Source organism: Pseudophryne corroboree, chromosome 10, assembly GCF_028390025.1.
Source record: "Pseudophryne corroboree isolate aPseCor3 chromosome 10, aPseCor3.hap2, whole genome shotgun sequence".
Lineage (NCBI taxonomy): Eukaryota > Metazoa > Chordata > Amphibia > Anura > Myobatrachidae > Pseudophryne > Pseudophryne corroboree.
Genome location: NC_086453.1, coordinates 121,949,300 through 121,971,912, shown reverse-complemented (window position 1 = coordinate 121,971,912; position 22,613 = coordinate 121,949,300). Strand labels below are relative to the sequence as shown.

Sequence of the window (22,613 nt, the reverse complement as noted above, 5' to 3'; positions counted from 1 at the left end):
TATGTAATAGGGTCCGAGTTTCCCGGAGGTGCTGGATGCCGGCCGATCTTGGACGTTTTTTTTAATTCGGCAATCATGTACAAGGCAAGCTTGGACCCTAATACATATGCCCCTTTGTGTCTGTAAGTTTGTTGCATCACGACTACGGATGTTTGTATCACTGCCCGAGTTTGGTGGCTGTGCAGTGATTGCCCCTATAAGAAAACGTCTGAGTTCGTCCAGCATCCTGCACGGCCACCGAACTCGGGCGACATTACATATACAGCCCCTAGAAAGCATTTGTGTACTGTCAGACCTGGATACACCGCAGTGGAAGTGAGATTTGTTATAAACGTCAGTTACGGATTGCGTATCATGGTGTTAGACACTTGCACAGAATAATGATAGATGTACAGGGAGCCATTAAATGTGCAAGCCATATTCAATAGGCAGCAGGAAAGCTGCAGAATAGGAGGCTCCTGGGATATTTAACAGTAAAGCTGCTTTGATAAAGAGGATCGGACCAACGTCAGTAGAAGGTTTTTTCAAAGAGTCCTAAATGAAATTTATTTTGACAAACAGGTTGTTGTATTTTATTTGAGATATTAAAGAAAAGTTCTTGAACATGAAAGCTTTTTTTCATGTGTCTATTTGAAATCAACAAAGCACATAAATGCTTTTATCCTGACAACTCTGTACATAAAGTCAAATCTGGATACTGTAGGTTGAAGAATTACTGTGTGAGATGTGGAAAGGAGGAATTTATCTATCTATCTATCTAAATACGTGTGTGTGTGTGTGTGTGTGTGTGTGTGTGTGTGTGTGTGTGTGTGTGTATATATATATATATATATATATATATATATATATATAATGTGTGTGTGTATATATCATTTTTATTTTATTTTTTCTTTAATGTTTCTGTTTTATTTTTATTATATGAGATATAATATATGTAAAGCTACAGTATAAATCACTACAACTCATTCTCACTTTTAGGTATCTCTGGGAAGAGTCAGATCCTCTTTGCAGTTGTATTCACCTCTCGGTACCTAGACCTGTTCACAAACTTTATCTCCGTCTACAATAGCTCCATGAAGGTAATTCACTATATTTGTGGTAATGTGCAGAAACTGGTTAATGTATCAAGCAGTGATAAAAGTGGAGTTGCTGCACATTTCAACCAATCAGTTTTTGCCTTTTAGATTATAGAGTGCACTTGATAAATGCTACCTCAACGTTAATTGGTTGCTATGGGCAACTTCTCCACCGGTCAACTTCTTCACTCTTAACACTGCTTGATACATTAACTCCTAAATGAGCTAAATGAGTGTTTCAGAATAAATAAAAAAATGCTGTTTCTACTGCTGCACAAGTGGGATCTCCTAGTGACACATTCATTTAATGGACATCCCAACAATGGTACTAACTAGGAGGAAATTAGAGTTGAGTGATACATCTAACGTCTACTGAGTTATTTGGTAAAAGAATGGGCCCAAAATAAGGGCAAGCAGAACATTAGAGGAAGGCACTGCGGAGTCGAAATGGCTGACCCAGATCCATTGCACACCTTATGCCGCACTGGCCGTATAATCATACTGGGATTTGCAAGTCCACCTGCTTTTTCAGGCCTTTTTGAAATCAGGCCTGAGAGAGTTTTTCCTCACACTAAAAATATTGTATTGTACATTTAAGGAAAAGTCTGGTTAGATTCTTATGGGCTATTTCAGTGACAAACTGGAGGTAGTCTTGGTTATATGTCCAGCTAGCCTTGCTCTAAATTTTTTACTTATTTAAATCCCTATTAATATAAGATGGGAATGCTGGGAGGATGTTAGGTAGTTGATAAAGGGTAGCAAATCATTTGGTTAAATAAACCCTGACAGGGTCGGACTGGCCCACAGGGGAAATTCCCACTGGGCCCCATTGCCTGAGGGCCCATTCTTTCCTCTAGGGGTCAAGTTCCAGACTGTGCACTCAACTTATACATTGTTACTCTGATCAGTTACCTGGTGAAGCAGAACCACTGATAAACGAGTGCTTAGTTTGCTTCTATAGAAAGTACGCCAAAATTCAGATAATGGTTAGCCAGTGTGTGTGGCGGCTAACCAAACCCCTTAACATGGTCCCCCTACACTACATTCCTAAGGTGGTCCCTACATGACCCCGTCCGACACTGAACCTTGACAGATTTGATGTTTTGCGGTAGCCATGTAAAGAAGACATTAGATTAGCCATTTTGATCTTAAAATTTGAAAGCGAGAAAATGCTATGGGGTATATGCAATTCTGGGCGAATTGCGGCATTTTTTCGCCCGTTTTTAAATTCGACACAATTCGACCGTCGAATTCCGGGCGGCGGGTGCCGGAATTCTACATATTCAATAAAAAATGGATTCGACAGTCCCGCTGTCGAAAAACGGACCAATTGACGGATAAGTGCGTCCTGGATTCGACTTTTCGGACGGCACAAAAATCGTTAAAAAACCCTTAAAAAAATTGCGTGGGGACCCCCCTCCTAAGCATAACCAGCCTCGGGCTCTTTGAGCCGGTCCTGGTTGTAAAATTACGGGGGGAAAATGGACAGGGGATCCCTCGTATTTTTAGAACCAGCACCGGGCTCTGCGTTCGGTCCTGGTGCAAAAAATACGGGGGACAAAAAGCGTAGGGGTCCCCCGTATTTTTTGAACCAGCACCGGGCTCTACTAGCTGGGGAGATAATGCCACAGCCGGGGGACACTTTTATACCGGTCCCTGCGGCCGTGGCATTAAATACCCAACTAGTCACCCCTGGCCGGGGTACCCTGGCGGAGTGTGGACCCCTTAAATCAAGGGGTCCCCTCCTCCAGCCACCCAAGGGACAGGGGTGAAGCCCGAGGCTGTCCTCCCCCCCCCCCCCCCCCCCCCATCCAAGAGCTGATAGCCATGTGTAAAAATGTAAGAATATGTTTTTTTGCAGAAGAACTACAAGTCCCAGCAAGCCTCCCCCGCAAGCTGGTACTTGGAGAACCACAAGTACCAGCATGCGGAGGGGAAACGGGCCCGCTGGTACCTGTAGTTCTTCTGCAAAAAAAAATACCCAAATAAAAACAGGACACACACACACCTTGAAAGTAAAACTTTATTACATACATGCCGACACGCATACTTACCTATGTTGACACGCCGACTCTGTCCACACGTCTCCAAGTAGAATCCGGGGTACCTGTGAAAATAAAATTATACTCACCTAAATCCAGTGTGTCTTGTCCTGTTTTTGTAATCCACGTACTTGGCAAAAAAACAAACCGCATACCCGATCCACACGGACTGAAAGGGGTCCCATGTTTACACATGGGACCCCTTTCCCCGAATGCTGACACCCCCCGTGACTCCTGTCACAGAGGGTCCCTTCAGCCAGTCAGGGAGCGCTACGTCGTGGCACTCTCCTGATTGGCTATGCGCGTCTGAGCTGTCAGACAGTGCATCGCAAAGCCTCTCCATTATATTCAATGGTGGGAACTTTGCGGTCAGCGGTGAGGTTACCCGCGGTCAGCCGCTGACGTGGCGCTCCCTGATTGGCTGAAGGGACCCTCTGTGACAGGAGTCACGGGGGGTGTCGGCATTCGGGGAAAGGGGTCCCATGTGTAAACATGGGACCTCTTTCAGTCCGTGTGGATCGGGTATGCGGTTTGTTTTTTTGCCAAGTACGTGGATTACAAAAACAGGACAGGGCACACTGGATTTAGGTGAGTATAATTTTATTTTCAGGTACCCCGGATTCTACATGGAGAAGTGGACCGAGGTCGGCGTGTGAACATAGGTAAGTATGTGTGTGTCATTCATTTTTACACATGGCTATCAGCCCCCCATACGCAGCCCTTGGATGGGGGGACAGCCTCGGGCTTCACCCCTGGCCCTTGGGTGGCTGGAGGGGGGGGTCCCCTTGATTTAAGGGGTCCCCACTCCTCCAGGGTACCCTGGCCAGTGGTGACTAGTTGGGTATTTAATGCCGCGGCTTCAGGGACCGGTATAAAAGTGTCCCCCGGCTGTGGCATTATCTCCCCAGCTAGTGGAGCCCGGTGCTGGTTCAAAAAATACGGGGGACCCCTACGCTTTTTTTTGTCCCCCGTATTTTTTGCACCAGGACCGGACGTAGAGCCCGGTGCTGGTTCTAAAAATACGGGGTATCCCCTGTCCATTTTCCCCCCGTATTTTTACAACCAGGACCGGCTCAAAGAGCCCGAGGCTGGTTATGCTAAGGAGGGGGGACCCCACGCATTTTTTTTTTCAGAATTTTAACCCATTCCCACCCCTTCCCACTGAAAACCATGCTCTCTCAATTTTAGTCAGTTAAAAAAAAAAAATTATTTAAAAAAATATATAAATAATAGTTGAAAATCCTAATAGACAAACCAAAGTACCTAATCCCTTCTAATATAAATAGATATGCTATTAGCAATAAAAAAAAACACCAAAAAAACATGTTTTAAATTTTTTTTATTACATTCCGCCAGCAAAGTGAGGCGGAAGGAAACGGTTGTCGATTCGACATTTTTCAATTGAATATACTTTTGTCGAAAAGCCGCATTTTTACCATTGCAGAAATGTCGAATTTGTCAACTGTCGAATTTCCAAAAGTCGAATTTGAAAAGTCCGTTTTTTTGTCGAAAAGTACTGAATTGCATTGTCAAAAAAAAGTTTTGTGTCGAAATAGGCCCGTTTTTCGACATTTGCGGCAATTCGACCGCAATTGCATATACCCCTATATCTCATTAAACACATTTGGTTAGAAACTGAAGGAAAGATGATGTGTTCATACACAGTTATTGCACCTAAATGCTGTGTTTGTGTTATTTTATAGACACATTTTTACAATATTATTGATCTTTGCCTGAAGCTATAGACAGTCTACTCATTGCATTGGGTCATATACAGGTGTTTCCTCATACACCTGTCATCCCTTTTGTACCATATAGTGCGAGACGCCTGGCACATTGCCACACTGTGCACCTTTTCCTCAATTTTGCTACTTCCTTCACAAATAGCGTACTAGGTATTTAGGTTTAGTTTATTTGTAGCAAAGGAATTGTGTCACACCGGTTGGTTTTTTGTGAACTTCGTTTGGGTTCAGTAGGAAATGGAGCAAAGGGAATTGTATGCTGGAAACCCACTGGTTTTATTAAGTTTCTGCACATGGAGCACAGACAGTTCAAACAAGGACAGTCACTAGAACATTAGCAACGGAACTGGAGTAATGTCAGGCACACGTGAAAGGAATTTGTGTATCTCTAACGAACGAAAGTTCATGATCTGTAAGACGTGGGGACTGTATTAGTGAGGGGAATAACAATGGAATGGAGCAGTTTCCAGTCTATAGAATGTGTACTTTTTCTACAACTTTCTTACTGTTTCCTCAGTCTTGCGTCTTAGGGCCTGATTTGAAACGGCTGTGCAATACTGTAGAAATGCATATACAGCAGGAAGCATCTGTAGAAAATAGATGCCTCCTGCATGGTATCCGGACTCCAGGTCGACAGCACAAAGGTCGACACACCTTAGATCGACGCCAATTGGTCGACACACCTTAGGTCGACATGGACAAAAGGTCGACAGGAACAATGTCGACATAGAAAAAGGTCGGCATGAGTTTTTCGCGATTTTTTTCTTTTTTTTTTAACCTTTTCATACTTAACGATCCACGTGGACTACGATTGGAACGGTAAAGTGTGCCGAGCGAAGCGGTAGCGGAGCGAAGGCACCATGCCCGAAGCATGGCGAGCGAAGCGGTGCACTAATTGGGGTTCCCGGTCACTCTACGAAGAAAACGACACCAAAAAAACATAAAAAACTCATGTCGACCTTTTGTCCATGTCGACCTTTTGTCCATGTCGACCTAAGGTGTGTCGACCAATTGGCGTCGACCTAAGGTGTGTCGACCTTTGTGCTGTCGACCCTCAGTCCCAGACCCCTTCTGCATACATCTGCCATCCAAGTGCTGCGTCCGAATATGCAGCATCGGATCACAGGTCGCAATGGTTGCTGCACCCAACCAGTCTGTGTATACCAAAGCTTACTTGCCGACGGAACATGTCAGCTGGATCCAGGAGGTCTGTCTCCAATGATGCAGACCTTGGGCCTGACACGCCTACAAAACACAGGCGTCACGCTCCCGTTTTGTAAAACTGACCTGATTGCTGCGTCTGCTCCACCACCAAATACCACAACATGTCACTCATGCTATGGCTAAGGGGAGACTGTCAGCGATATCGCAGGACCCGTTCTGCACAGGCGCAGAACAACCCATTGGATATGTACGTAAACCATCGGACTTGCGTACAAATCCGCATCAGGCCCAGTCTGCTTATAGGCCCTCATTCCGAGTTGTTCGCTCGTTAGCAGATTTTAGCAGCATTGCACACGCTAGGCCGCTGCCCTCTGGGAGTGTATCTTAGCTTAGCAGAGTTGCGAACGAAAGATTAGCAGAATTGCGAATAGAAATTTCTTAGCAGTTTCTGAGTAGCTCAAGACTTACTCCTACACTGGATCCGCTCAGCCCATTTCGTTCCTGGTTTGACGTCACAAACATGCCCTGCGTTCGGCCATCCACTCCCCCGTTTCTCCAGACACTCGCGCGTTTTATCCTGACACGCCTGCGTTTTTCCGCACACTCCCAGCAAACGGTCAGTTTCCGCCCAGAAACACCCACTTCCTGTCCATCACACTCCGAACACTTCAACGATGAAAATTCTTCATTCGGACGTGAGTAAATCTACTAAGTTTTGTGCTAAAATACTTAGCGCATGCGCACTGCGTACCATGTGCATGCGCATTTTTGCCTTAATCGCTCCGTTGCGAAAATCGGCAACGAGCGAACAACTTGGAATGACCCCCATAGTGTACTAGGTACTTAGGATTAGTGTTTTGGTGTGGCTAAGTAGCAAAGTCTATGACGGACTGAACAGGTCTATTGGGTGCAATTTGAGGATAAGTGTACTGTATGTGACCGGAATTGACAATTCTGTTTCATCTTCTGGGGTCGATTCAATTCTAAGCGCTGATTGAAAAGTGCCGCCAGAACAGGCAGACGAAGGCACTATAATCATTGTGACTGTACCGTGATGTGTACAGCAGAACATGACAGCAGCAGATAGATTCATCTACAGAATCTCACCCATCTGTGTCCAACTTTGGGTTGGTACTGTTAATGTGAGCGCCTCTGGGTGTGCAATCTGATACACCAAATTTATTTAGCAATTCATTCATATGGGATTTCATTTTGAACACTGTGAAGAGTATCTTCATTTTAAGGATCTGGCTGAACGTGTGTGTGTGTGTGTGTGTGTGTGTGTGTGTGTGTGTGTGTGTGTGTGTGTGTGTGTGTGTGTGTGTGTGTGTGTGTGTGTGTGTGTGTGTAGTACAAGTGTCTCCAAAATATGGAAATATAATTCTATATTTCACCTGTCAACGGCTACTCTGTTGGTTGATTAAACAATACAGGCAGCATGCTTTTCTCTAAACGTAATATGGGATGTACAGTAGTGCTTTACGTATACCTGAAAGTGTATAATGTGAACGTGTATATCCTCTGCATTCTCAGATTGTCTACGTTGCAAGTTCTTATGCCACAGTCTGGATGATCTACAGCAAATTCAAAGCTACTTATGATGGGAACCATGACACCTTCCGCGTGGAGTTTCTTATTGTCCCTACAGCTATTTTGGCTTTTCTAGTCAACCATGATTTCACTCCTCTAGAGGTAAGAAAAGAATCAACGGAACATGCAAAACCTGAGGTCTTTATAACTAAAAAGCTGTTGGAATGCAATTGCTTAATACTTTTGTTTGTGTTTATGGTCAGGTTACTCTTTAAAATTATATACACAAAGTAAGTATACTGTAGCCACGTAACGTGTAAAATACCTAAAGGTGAGCTACATGCTGGCAAAAATACCTTGGAAGGCATTGCTGTGTGCTGGCCTGCGGTGTTTCCACTGAGTGCAGCAGTCTCCTCTGCCTGCAGGGAATGGGGGGGGGGGGGGGGTAGCGATAGCGCTGATTGCGCCCACCCTGGATCTGCTCTTGGCTGAAGGGCTTACGTCGCCCCCCTGTGTAAGTTGGCACTGCTCTGTGGTGCGTAAGCAGTCCTTTATTTTATTTTTTAAAGGGGGCACGACCACACCTCTGTGATTAGGTCACACCCCCTGCTTTACCGAGGCCTCAGCAATCTCTCTATGGCCCTGCCTGCGAGTTGTGGCAAGTGCAGAGATTTCAGCGATTTAGGAGTCTATTTACTAAGCCTTGGATGGAGATAAAGTGGACGGAGATAAAGTGCCAGCCAATCGGCTCCTAACTGCCGTGTCACAGGCTGTGTTTGAAAAATGTTAGGAGCTGATTGGCTGGTACTTTATCTCGGTCTACTTTATCTCCATCCAAGGCTTAGTAAATAGACCACTTAGTAATATAGTAATAGTATAATAAGATGTTTTAAAGCAGCAATTTTTTTAGGACAAATCCAGCCTGAATATGCCTCGTATAAGGGGCCCTACACACTCGGCGATGCGCCGCCGAGGTGCCAGACGGCCGATACGGCCGACGAGCAACCCGGCGGCGGGGGGGCAGTGACGGGGGGAGTGAAGTTTCTTCACTCCCCCCGTCACCCGGCTGCATTGAAGTGCAGGCAAATATGGACGAGATCGTCCATATTGGCCTGCATGCACAGCCGACGGGAGATCAGCGATGAACGAGCGCGGGGCCGCGCATCGTTCATCGCTGGAGTCTCCACACTGAAAGATATGAACGAGTTCTCGTTCATTTGTGAACGAGATCGTTCATATCTTTCAGAATATCGGCATGTGTGTAGGGCCTATAACACTGCTGCCTTAAATCTCCCAGGCTATTTCATTTGGCCCCAGGATTTTCAGCTGTGATATATGCAAACACATTTTTTTATTTATTTTTGCAGTTGAGCGATTATCGACAGTGTACGCATGTGTCTAAGTCACACTGCACATGTGCCGCAATGGTTGTCGCAGACATGATTTATTCACAAAGTGATTGTCAGTCAGGGTCCATTTGTGGGAGGTAACTAGGGAGAGTAGGAATAAACGCAGGCATGTTGCGATCGTTTTGGGGACATGCTAATGCTTATAACTGCAATACGGTATGCATTTACAATGGCTATTGAATCTTGCTTCCTACGGCCATACTGCATGACCAAAGGGCCACTCAGATCTTCATAAATCGACTGATCTGCGACGGACGCTGTATCTTTGTACGCAGCCACTGGGATTTGCAAAGACGCTGGTGGATGCCGCAATACAAATCCAGGCTGCAGCGACATTTGCCTATTTTTCTACAGCTCCTTAGTACAAATTCACAGCTGTGAATGCATTTGCATACATCTCTTCATTAGGTCCAATACATAGCAGAGAGTCATGATGGAAAGTGCATAATAGGCCTAATTCAAGGTTGAACGCAAATGCATTTGCTGTTTCCAATAATCGATATACTGCGCAGGCGCAAAATTTGCACAGCGCATGCCCGACGCTATATTTGCATACGGAATAGAGTAAATATCGCCTCTGTTAAATTATTCAGCAGACTAGAAATAACCCCTCAACTAAACAATGGTAAAAAGGGGTGGCGGAGGAGTTTCTGTGGGCAGTCTCTGCAAGTTTACAAATGTGGGCGTGTAACAGGGGCGTGTAGTGGGAGTATGTACCTGGGTCCAGGGCGGTGCATATACGCATATCTGCAGATAGACAAGCTTAAAGAACAGGAAAAGTCAATGCAGATTCTGGGCAGGTATAGAGTTATGCACACTGTGCAAGTCACTATAATGGCATCAGTAACATCGATGATTGATGTGATGGCTGTAGAATTAGCAAATAATCGCACACAGCTGATTTAGTAAAATCACACACAGCTTGTGTGCTGCCTCACCATTTTAGCTGCAGGTTTTTGACCCTTATGCATTCTGAATTTCAGGTTTATTCCTTTGTTTAGCTTATGTTGGTATTGGTAAGTGCATCATTCAAACTGTTCATGTATTACAGTTTAGGACATTAGTAACATATGCACATTACCCTGTGTTTGTAGTTTAATTTACTGGAAATTCTAAGGCAGAGGTTCTCTTAGTGCAAATGAACGCTAATCTGCAAAGAAACTGCAGTATAATTGCTTCTAACGCTAGTTTTCATAGCTTTCAGGGTGACTCCTATTTTGTGTATTTCGATTTTTGGGGGTTTTCTTTGCACTGTGGGCATGTATTTTTTTGTGTGTGCAGATTTGCGTACATTCTGCAATTGATTGCAACTTTGCCTTTGCGAATATATTTGCGTTCAACCTTGAATTAGGCCCAATATTTAGGAATTTTCTTTTCTCTCAAAATAATTGAAGATTTCTTGTGTGGCAGTGTACTTGTAATACGTTTCTTTCATTTGGACAACCCTTTTAACCACTTGTCTGGCATGGTCGCATCATATGCGACCACACCAGGCTGGGCTTTCCCTGACATGGTCGCATCTGATGCGACCAGTCAGAAAGCTCATTGTGCAGCAGCGGGAAGCAAAGCTTCCTGCAGTAGCTGCTCTCTGCTTCCTGGTTCTCTCCCCTCCAGTGCTTGCTGTGCTGCTGATTGGTCAGCCTAGCAGAACCCCTCATCCAGCGGCTGACATTAGCAGCCGCTGGGAAAATGTAAAAAAACACAGCCCCTCACCTTCCTGAAGGGCTCTGAGGGCTACTGAGAGGGCCGCATGCCCAAAACAGGAAGTCACGATGGTTGCGATGTCACGATCATCGATGGTCACAATGTTTCGATCATCAATTTTTTTTCCATGATTTTTTTTTATTTTTACTATTATTTCTTTTCTTGTTTTTAAAGAAAATAATTTTGGATAATTTATTTAACTATTCTTTACCTAAATCTATCACAAAAAAAAAACCCAGACAATTTCGGAGCGGTTTTTGGAAAAAAAAATTGACAGTTAAGTGGTTAAAATGAACCTTTATACTGTACCAAGTGTATCATCCCCATGATAGATTACATATTAAATACTGAGCAGGGGGAGCATCTGTATTACATTACTGGCCAGTGTCATCAGCTGCAGATTGCTACTTATTATGCTACAGAGTAAAGTTGGGATAACATGAAGCACTCACTTTTATGTCCATGTGTTTTTGAAGATTAGGTGTAGCTGGTATAAAGTCTCAACCTATCCAGTCAATTTAAACAGAACATAAATAAATATTCTGAATAAGCCTGCTGGATCCTTTGATAGGGACCTTTATTGACTTGCTACTTGATGGGTGCTGAACTACAAGAGAGTGCAAGGGGCTGTATAAAAGTGAACTATTGCTTAAAACTATCCCAAACCATATGCTTAAACCCCTAAATGTCTAGGTTTTAAGGTTATCCAAACTGACCACAGGTGGTTGAAGCACAATAAGCATGTACTCAAGCATGGATCTGTTAAAACCTGGAGTCAGGTCAATCTTAATGTACAGGCACACTGGGCAGCTGCCCAGGGCCCCACGATTTTAGGGCCATTCAAGCAGCAGCAGTCTGGGCAAGGGGCATCTGCCCCCCAGGCTGGAGGGAGGCTTTTTCATGTGTTTTCTCTCTTATGTCAGAAGGAAAGTGCTCTGATAATCAGGCACTGGGGAAATGGGGTGGTATTATCACACCTTTCTATGTCCTTGACCTAATAAATATATATGTTAGGAGTTTTCAAATGCAATACTTACATTTTTCAACTGAACCAAAAGTACAAAAAAAATCTGTCACTATACTGTATATCAAGGCATTGGCTGAGAATACAGTACATACTGTATTTGGAGATACAATAAACATACATATGGACATAATGTGTATGGGAGCTGTCATATTTCTATCCACGGTCTCATTAATTTCACTTTTACCACCGAGGTCCTGTTTGGTACTGTATATTGCATCACTCTAAATAGTGTGTTGTGTTTTGCATAGCACACTACTGATAATAGAATATACCTGCTGTCATTTATTTTGCAGATTTTGTGGACATTTTCCATTTACCTGGAGTCTGTTGCAATTTTGCCACAACTGTTTATGGTCAGTAAGACTGGGGAAGCGGAGACCATTACCAGCCACTACCTCTTTGCTTTGGGAATCTACCGTACCCTCTATCTTTTCAACTGGATCTGGCGCTATCAGTATGAGGGATTCTTTGATCTTATTGCAATTGTAGCTGGGCTCGTACAGACCATCTTATATTGCGACTTCTTTTATCTATATATTACCAAAGGTAAGATAATAGTATGAAAATAAGAATAGTAAGAAAAAAGGAGTATACTGTACTGTTGGCATTTGATCCAGCAGATATCTACACAGTTATGTAGCATCATTTGTGGATATCTAATTAATGTTTGCTTAGTCTAGTGCAGTGGTTCTCAAACTCGGTCCTCAGGACCCCACACACTGCATGTTTTGCAGGTAACCCAGCAAGTGCACAGGTGTATTAATTATTCACTGACACATTTTAAAAGGTCCACAGGTGGAGCTAATTATGTCACTTGTGATTCTGTGAGGAGACCTGCAAAACATGCACCGTGTGGGGTCCTGAGGACCAAGTTTGAGAACCTGTGGTCTAGTGGTTCTCAGACTTGTTCCTCAGGATCCCAGATAGTTCACGTTTTCCAGGTGCACAGGTGTAGTCATTACTCACTGACACATTTTATTAGAGCCACAGGTGGAGCTAATTATTTACTTGTGATTCTGTGAGGAGACCAGGAAAATATGAACTTTTGGGGGGGTCCTGGGGATCGCGTTTGAGAGCCTATGGCTTAAGCTAGCCTTACACTTTAAAATTATCTGTCCAACCAACCAACCAACTTGTTGGCAGCTTAGAACGGAAGTCTGATAATGTTTGGGAGAGGATGACAATGTAATATATAGGAAATAATGACAATCAACCATTCACATGATCAGTGGCTTCATCAGTTTACGGAAGCCGCTGATAATGTGGTATAGGTGGAGAAATGCGTTGCATTGCCCTGGTGTCCTCAAAGAGCCCTGTGTTTATAAGCTGCCGGAGATAGAGGATCTGTTTAGTCTGCATTGGACATTGTAATCTGATAGTTCCTCCTCCGAGCTGCATATATGCAAATATTAGTAGCTAGAGGTAGGGAGGACCTGTATACCCCTGTGGAACTGGGTTAAGATTTACACACAGTGAGCTGCTTGTAAAGACTGACTTTGCTGATTATTAACAGTTCTCACAAGGAGTTCTATATATTGCATCCTGGTTACAAACTAATATTCTAACACTTGCAAGTGGAGACGTTTCTTTTTAAAGAACTATGATTCTTATACTAATAAGTTAAACTACTAAGTCTATGGAACTGCTAATACCAATACTAACACCGTTTTATCAGCTGATTTCTCATACGTCCTAGAGGATGCTGGGGATGCTTCAAGAACCATGGGGTATAGACGGCATCCGCAGGAGACACTTTAAGACTCTAAATGGGTGTGAACTGGCTCCTCCCTCTATGCCTCTCCCCCAGATTCTGTGCCCAGTGAGACTGGATGCACACTGAGGAGCTCTCCAGAGTTTCTCAGAAAAAAGACTTTGTTAGGTTTATTATTTTCAGGGAGACCTGCTGGCAACAGGCTCCCTGCATCGTGGGACTGAGGGGAGAGAAGCAGACCTACTTCTGTGAGTTTCAAGGCTCTGCTTCTTAGGCTACTGGACACCATTAGCTCCAGAGCGTCTGATCGCTAGGTAAGCCTAGATGCTCGTTCCCAGAGCCGCGCCGTCACCCCCCTTGCAGAGCCAGAAGTCAGAAGCCGGGTGAGTAGAAGAAGATCAGAAGACTTCAGTGACGGCAGAAGATTTCAGTGACGGCTTTGAGGTGCCGCGCAGCGGGCGCGCTGCGCGCCATGCTCCCGCATACAAAGCGGCACTGCAGGGCGCAGGGGGGGGCGCCCTGGGCAGCATAAAACCTCAATAGCAACTGGCATAAGAGTATACAGTGCCTGGGCACTAAATACAGACCCCGCCAGTATAAATATATAAAAATAAGTGGGACTGAAGCACGCCATTAAGGGGGCGTGGCTTAGCCCTCACAGCTCTAACCAGCACCATTTTCTCTTCACAGCTGCAGAGACGCTGAGCCTGGCCTCCCACACTGCTGTACAAGTAACAGGGTGCAAAACGTGGGGGGTGGGGGTGGGGGGGATTTGGTGCAATTTTATTGATATTAAAAGCGCTAACAGCTCTGGGCAGTATATTACATGCTTCAGAACCGGGATAGGCGCTGGGTTGTGAGCTGGCAGAACTCCCTCTGTGTTTGTCTAACAGGCTTTGCTGTGGGTCTGTCCCCTATAGCCCCAGTGTGTTGTGGGTGTCGGTACGCGTGTGTCGACATGTCTGAGGCTGAGTGCTCTTCCTAGGAGGAGGCTGGAGTGGGGACAGAAAAGGCTGTGGGAGTGACCGTGTCGGCACCGCCGACGGCTGATTGGGTAAATGTTTTGAGTGTTTTGAATGCTAATGTGGCTCGATTGAATAAAAGATTGGATAAATCTGAGTCTCAGAACCAGACATGGAGAAAAGCCATGGAGGATGCATTATCACAAGTTCAGACCCCCTCGGGGTCACAGAAGCGTTCATTTACCCAGATAGCGGATACAGATACCGACACGGACTCTGATTCCAGTGTCGACTATAGTGATGCCAGATTGAATCCTAAACTGGCTAAGAGCATTCAGTACATGATTGTGGCGATAAAAGACGTTTTACATATCACGGAAGACCCTGCTGTTCCTGATACTAGGGTCTGTATGTTTAAGGGAAAGAAACCTGAGGTGACGTTTCCTCCCTCTCATGAATGGAACGCTCTTTTTGAAAAAGCTTGGAAAAATCCTGACAAGAAGTTACAGGTTCCCAAGAGAATTCCAGTGGCATATCCGTTCCCCTCTGGGGACAGGGAAAAGTGGGAGTCAACTCCCACGGTGGACAAAGCTCTATCGCGTCTGTCCAAAAAGGTGGCGCTTCCGTCTCCTGACACGGCAGCCCTAAAGGATCCTGCGGATCGTAAGCAGGAAAATGCACTAAAATCCATTTATGTCGCTACAGGTGCGCTGCTCAGGCCTGCCGTTGCACATGGGTGAGCAGCGCTATTGAAAAGTGGGCAGATAACTTGTCATCTGATATAGATTCCCTGGACAGGGATAGTGTTCTTTTGACACTGGGTCAGATCAGGGATGCTGCAGCCTATCTAAAGGAAGCTGCGAGGGATATCGGCCTTTTGGGATCAAGGGCCAATGCCATGGCAGTCTTGGCTAGGAGGGCATTGTGGATTCATCAATGGAATGCTGATGCTTACTCTAAGAAGGCTATGGAGTCTCTGCCGTATAAAGGTGGTGTCTTGTTTGGTGATGGCCTTGCTGACCTGGTATCTACGGCTACCGCGGGTAAGTCATCGTTTTGACCTTATGTCCCTGCACAACAAAAGAAAACGCCACACTATCAGATGCAGTCCTTTTGGCCCAATAAATACAAAAAAGGACGAGGGTCTTCCTCCCTTGCTGCGAGAGGAAGAGGAAGGGGGAAAAGGTCACAGGCTGTGGCAAGTTCCCAAGAGCAGAAGTCCTCCCCGGCTTCTACCAAATCCACCGCATGACGCTGGGGCTCCTCTGCGGGAGTCCGCACCGGTGGGGGCACGTCTCCGACTCTTCAGTCAGGTCTGGGTTCGCTCGGCCCTGGATCCTTGGGTATTGGAAATAGTAACCCAAGGGTACAAATTGGAGTTTCAAGACGTGCCCCCTCACCGATTTTTCAAATCGGCCTTGCCAGCTTCTCTTCCAGATAGGGAGGTAGTATGCACTGCAATACTAAAGCTGTGTCAAAATCAAGTCATTGTCACGGTACCCCTGTCACAACAGGGGGAAGGCTTTTATTCGAGCCTGTTCGTGGTCCCGAAGCCGGATGGCTCCGTCAGACCGATTCTGAACCTAAAATCCCTCTATTTCTATCTGAAAAAATTCAAATTTAAGATGGAATCTCTCCGAGCAGTGATCTCCAGTCTGGAGGAGGGGGATTTTATGGCGTCAGTCGACATAAAGGATGCCTACTTACACGTCCCCATATATCCTCCACATCAGGCTTATCTGAGGTTTGCTGTTCAGGATTGTCATTACCAATTTCAGACGTTGCCGTGCCGTTTGGTCTGTCCACGGCTCAGAGGATTTTCACCAAGGTTATGGCGGAATTATGGTTCTCCTGCGCAAGCAGGAAATCACAATTATCCCGTACTTGGACGATCTCCTGATAAAGGCGAGATCCAAGGAGCAATTACTGAAAAACGTTATGCTCTCCCTGACAATTCTGCAACAACATGGTTGGCTCCTAAACTTGCCAAAATCACAGTTGGTTCCGAAACACGGCTGTCATTCTTGGGTATGATTCTGGATACAGAATTACAGAGAGTATTTCTTCCGCTGGAAAAGGCTCTGGAAATGCAGAACATGGTCAAACAGATTCTGAAACCGGCAAGAGTGTCAATTCTTCAATGCACTCGGTTGCTGGAGAAGATGGTGGCAGCCTACGAGGCCGTTCAGTTTGTCAGGTTCCATGCCAGGGTATTTCAGTGGGACCTGTTGGACAAGTGGTCCGGGTCTCACCTGCACATGCACCGGAAAATAATCCTATCTTCCAGGACCAGAATCTCTCTCCTGTGGTGGCTGCACAGTTCTCGCCTCCTAGAGGGACGCAGGTTCCGGGATTCAGGATTGGATCCTGGTGACCACAGATGCAAGTCTCCGAAGCTGGGGAGCAGTCACACAGGGGGAAAATTTCCAGGGAAAATGGTCAAGGTAGGAAGCTTGTCTGCACATAAACATTCTGGAATTAAGGGCCATTTACAACGGCCTTCTGCAAGCGGAACATCTTCTTCGCGGTCTGCCCGTCTTGATTCAGTCAGACAACATAACAGCAGTGGCGTACATAAACCGCCAGGGCAGAACAAAGAGCAGCGATGGCGGAGGCCACAAAAGTTCTTCGCTGGGCGGAGAAACATGCAAGCGCTCTGTCAGCAGTCTTCATTCCAGGAGTGGACAACTGGGAAGCAGACTTCCTCAGCAGACACGATCTCCATCCAGGAGAGTGGGGTCTTCATCAAGAGGTCTTTGCAGAAGTGACAAGTCGTTGGGGAATTCCTCAAATAGACATGATGGCGTCTCGCCTCAACAAGAAACTTCAGAGATATTATTCCAGGTTGAGGGACCCTCAAGCAATAGCGGTGGACGCCGTGGTGACACCGTGGGTGTTTAAGTCAGTCTATGTGTTCCCTCCACTTCCACTCATTCCAAAGGTGGTAAAGATATAAGAAGAACAAGGGTTCAGGCGATACTCATTGTTCCAGATTGGTCACGGAGGACCTGGTATCCGGATCTTCAAGAATTGCTCATAGAAGATCCCTGGCCTCTTCCTCTACGAGAGGACCTGTTACAGCAAGGACCGTGCGTGTATCAAGACTTACCGCGGCAGCGTTTGACGGCATGGCGGTTGAACGCCAAATCCTAGCCCGAAAGGGTATTCCCAGTGAAGTAATTCCCACACTACTTCAGGCTAGAAAAGCAGTAACGGCGAAGCGTTACCACCGTATTTGGAGAAAATATGTGTCTTGGTGTGAATCCAAGAAGGCTCCTACGGAAGAATTTCAGCTGGGGTGTTTGCTCCATTTTTTGCAAGCAGGAGTGGATGCGGGCCTAAAGTTAGCCCCCATTAAAGTACAAATTTCGGCCTTATCAATTTTCTTTCAGAAAGAATTGGCCTTCCTTCCAGAAGTTCAGACCTTTGTGCCCCCAGTGGCACCATGGGATCTTAATGTGGTGTTGCAGTTCCTGCAATCTCATTGGTTTGAACATTTACGTAAGGTTGAGTTGAAATTCCTTACTTGGAAAGTAGTCATGCTGTTGGCCTTGGCATCCGCAAGGCGGGTGTCTGAATTGGCGGCTTTGTCTCACAAAAGCCCCTATTTAATCGTCCATGCAGATAGAGCGGAGTTGAGGACTCGTCAGCAATTTCTGCCAAAAGTAGTTTCATCGTTTCACGTAAACCAGCCTATTGTGGTGCCAGTGGTTACTGACGCCTTTGCGGAATCGAAGTCTCTTGATGTGGTCAGAGCTTTGAAAATCTATGTCGCCAGAACGGCTCAGATTAGGAAAACAGAGGCTCTGTTTGTCCTGTGGGCTCCCAACAAGATTGGGGCTCCTGCTTCCAAGCAGACTATTGCATGCTGGATATGTAATACGATTCAGCAGGCTCATTCTACAGCGGGATTGCCGTTACCGAAAATCGGTTTAGGCCCATTCTACCAGAAAGGTGGGCTCATCCTGGGCGGCTGCCCGAGGGGTCTCGGCATTACAGCTTTGCCGAGCTGCTGCTTGGTCGGGATCAAACACCTTTGCGAAGTTTTACAAGTTTGATACCCTGGCTGAGTAGGACCTCTTGTTTGGTCAATCGGTGCTGCAGAGTCATCCGCACTCTCCCGCCCGTTCTGGAGCTTTGTTATAAACCCCATGGTTCTTGAAGCATCCCCAGCATCCTCTAGGACGTATGAGAAAATAGGATTTTAATACCTACCGGTAAATCCTTTTCTCTTAGTCTGTAGAGGATGCTGGGCGCCCGTCCCTGTGCGGACACTATCTGCAGTACTTGTTGAATAGTTATTGCTTGTGTTACACTAAGGTTGTGTTTCGGTTATGGTCAGCCTGTTGCTGATTTTGTTCATGCCGTTGACTGGACTTTTTGCTAATGCCTTGTTGTATGGCGTGTTTGTGGTGTGAGCTGGTGTGTATCTCACCCTTAGTTTAACAATAAATCCTTTTCCTCGAAATGTCCGTCTCCCTGGGCACAGTTCCTATAACTGGGGTCTGGAGGAGGGGCATAGAGGGAGGAGCCAGTTCACACCCATTTAGAGTCTTAAAGTGCCCATGTCTCCTGCAGATCCAGTCTATACCCTATGGTTCTTGAAGCATCCCCAGCATCCTCTGCAGACTAAGAGAAAAGGATTTACCGGTAGGTATCAAAATCCTATTTTTTCAGTACTGGTTTCCCCCAATTAGGTGTATGTTTTAAATAAATTATATTTTAATATTAATATGTGTGTGTTCTTAAAATTGATAATGAATACATTTTAATTAGTTGAACAGCACCTCCTGTGGGAAACTGTGTTTTCCTATTTTCTCTAACGTCCTAGTGGATGCTGGGGACTCCGTAAGGACCATGGGGAATAGACGGGCTCCGCAGGAGACTGGGCACTCTAAGAAAGATTTAGTACTACTGGTGTGCACTGGCTCCTCCCTCTATGCCCCTCCTCCAGACCTCAGTTAGAATCTGTGCCCGGCCAGAGCTGGGTGCTTTTAGTGGGCTCTCCTGAGCTTGCTAATAAGAAAGTATTTTAGTTAGGTTTTTTATTTTCAGAGAGCTTCTTCTGGCAACAGACTCTCTGCTACGAGGGACTGAGGGGAGAGAAGCAAACCTACTAACTGCGGCTAGGTTGCGCTTCTTAGGCTACTGGACACCATTAACTCCAGAGGAATCGAACACAGGACCTGACCTTGTCGTCCGTTCCCGGAGCCGCGCCGCCGTCCCCCTCGCAGAGCCAGAAGATAGAAGCCGGCAGAAGCAAGAAGACATCGAAATCGGCGGCAGAAGACTCCTGTCTTCACATGAGGTAGCGCACAGCACTGCAGCTGTGCGCCATTGCTCCCGCATTACACCCACACACTCCGGTCACTGTAGGGTGCAGGGCGCAGGGGGGGGCGCCCTGGGCAGCAATTAAGCACCTCCTGGTATTAGCAGCATATATACAGTTGGACACTGTTATATGCATGAGCCCCCGCCATTAATTTTACACAAAATCGCGGGAGAAGCCCGCCGCTGAGGGGGCGGGGCCTTCTTCCTCAGCACTCACCAGCGCCATTTTCTCTCCACAGATCCGCTGAGAGGAAGCTCCCCAGGCTCTCCCCTGCACGATAGAGAGGGTGTAAAAGAGAGGGGGGGCACATAAATTGGCGTAAAAACAATATATACAGCAGCTACTGGGTTAACACTAAGTTACTGTGTGATTCCTGGGTCATATAGCGCTGGGGTGTGTGCTGGCATACACTCTCTCTGTCTCTCCAAAGGGCCTTGTGGGGGAACTGTCTTCAAATAGAGCATCCCCTGTGTGTGTGGTGTGTCGGTACGTGTGTGTCGACATGTCTGAGGTAAAAGGCTCCCCTAAGGAGGAGATAGAGCAAATATGTGTGTGAGAGGGTGTCTTCGTCGACAACGCCGACACCTGTTTGGATAGGTGTAAGAGCTGAGGTGAATTTATTGCACAAAAGATTAGAGAACAGACAGGAAATCTACCCTTGTCTGTCCCTATGTCACAGAGACCTTCAGAGTCTCACAATGCTCACTATCCAAAATTATAAACACTGATATCGACACGGAGTTTTACTCCAGTGTCGACTACGATAATGCAAAGTTACAGCCAAGATGGCTGAAAGGTATTCAATATATGATTATTGTAATAAAAGATGATTTGCATATCACTGATGACTCATTTGTCCCTGACACAAGGGTACACATGTTAAGGGAAGAAAGCTGATGTAAATTTCCCTCCTCTCATGAGGAAAAAGAGCGGGAATCTCCAGACAAGAGACTGCAGCTTCCCACAAAGAATTCTCAGGCAGTATCCTTTCCCCACTAGGGCCAGGATGTGATGGGAATCTTCCCCTAGGGTGTCCCGTTTGCCTAGAAGGTAGCACTAGCTATTCTCAGGGATTCTGCAGATAGCGTGCACATTCTAGTATACTACTCAGACCGGCGATTGTGTCGGCATGGGTTTATAGCGCTGTGGCAGCGTGGACAGGTACCTTATCAGCAGAGATTGAGACCATAGTGTATATATATATATATATATATATATATATATATAGAAATATATATATATTAAAGATGCTGTCTTAAGTGATAGGTGTGTATGTATGTGTATGTGTGTGTATATATATATATATATATATATTTCTCTATCGTCCTAGTGGATGCTGGGGTTCCTGAAAGGACCATGGGGAATAGCGGCTCCGCAGGAGACAGGGCACAAAAAGTAAAGCTTTAGGATCAGGTGGTGTGCACTGGCTCCTCCCCCTATGACCCTCCTCCAAGCCTCAGTTAGATTTTTGTGCCCGGCCGAGAAGGGTGCAATCTAGGTGGCTCTCCTAAAGAGCTGCTTAGAAAAGTTTAGCTTAGGTTTTTTATTTTACAGTGAGTCCTGCTGGCAACAGGATCACTGCAACGAGGGACTTAGGGGAGAAGAAGTGAACTCACCTGCGTGCAGGATGGATTGGCTTCTTGGCTACTGGACATTAGCTCCAGAGGGACGATCACAGGTACAGCCTGGATGGTCACCGGAGCCTCGCCGCCGGCCCCCTTGCAGATGCTGAAACGAGAAGAGGTCCAGAATCGGCGGCAGAAGACGACTCAGTCTTCTTAAGGTAGCGCACAGCACTGCAGCTGTGCGCCATTTTCCTCTCAGCACACTTCACACGGCAGTCACTGAGGGTGCAGGGCGCTGGGAGGGGGGCGCCCTGGGAGGCAAATGAAAACCTTTTTTGGCTAAAAATACCTCACATATAGCCTCCGGGGGCTATATGGAGATATTTAACCCCTGCCAGAATCCGTTAAGAGCGGGAGACGAGGCCGCCGAAAAAGGGGCGGGGCCTATCTCCTCAGCACACAGCGCCATTTTCCCTCACAGAAAGGCTGGAGGGAAGGCTCCCAGGCTCTCCCCTGCACTGCACTACAGAAACAGGGTTAAAACAGAGAGGGGGGGCACTAATTTGGCGTTAGAAATATATAAAAAAGATGCTATAAGGGAAAACACTTATATAAGGTTGTCCCTATATAATTATAGCGTTTTTGGTGTGTGCTGGCAAACTCTCCCTCTGTCTCTCCAAAGGGCTAGTAGGTCCTGTCCTCTATCAGAGCATTCCCTGTGTGTGTGCTGTGTGTCGGTACGTGTGTGTCGACATGTATGAGGACGATGTTGGTGAGGAGGCGGAGCAATTGCCTGTAATGGTGATGTCACTCTCTAGGGAGTCGACACCGAAATGGATGGCTTATTTAGGGAATTACGTGATAATGTCAACACGCGCCAAGGTCGGTTGACGACATGAGACGGCCGACAAACAATTAGTACCGGTCCAGACGTCTCAAAAACAACGTCAGGGGTTTTAAAAACAACAAGAAAAGGGGTATTATTCCACACTATATTGTGGTACTGAAGCCAGAAGGCTAGGTGAGACCTATTCTAAATCTAAAAAAATTTGAACACTTACAAAGGTTCAAATCAAGATGGAGTCACTCAGAGCAGTGATAACGAACCGGGAAGAAGGGGACTATCTGGTGTCCCGAGACATCAGGGATGCTTACCTCCATGTCCCAAATTTGCCCTTATCACCAAGGGTACCTCAGGTTCGTGGTACAGAACTGTCACTATCAGTTTCAGACGCTGCCGTTTGGATTGTCTACGGCACCCCGGGTCTTTACCAAGGTAATGGCCGAAATGATGGTTCTTCTTCGAAGAAAAGGCGTCTTAATTATCCCTTACTTGGACGATCTCCTGA

At 46.1% G+C, this 22,613-nt stretch overlaps 1 protein-coding gene across 2 annotated transcripts in view; it reads left to right on the top strand.

Moving 5' to 3' along the window:
• Window positions 1-22,613, top strand: part of KDELR1 (KDEL endoplasmic reticulum protein retention receptor 1) — a 76,602-nt gene that overhangs the window by 37,151 nt on the left and 16,838 nt on the right. For both annotated transcript variants that reach the window (XM_063942776.1, XM_063942777.1), the window contains 3 exons: window positions 979-1,079; window positions 7,558-7,716; window positions 11,988-12,240. In XM_063942776.1, coding sequence (XP_063798846.1) covers window positions 979-1,079; window positions 7,558-7,716; window positions 11,988-12,240 — 513 coding nt within the window. The remainder of the gene's footprint in view (window positions 1-978; window positions 1,080-7,557; window positions 7,717-11,987; window positions 12,241-22,613) is intronic.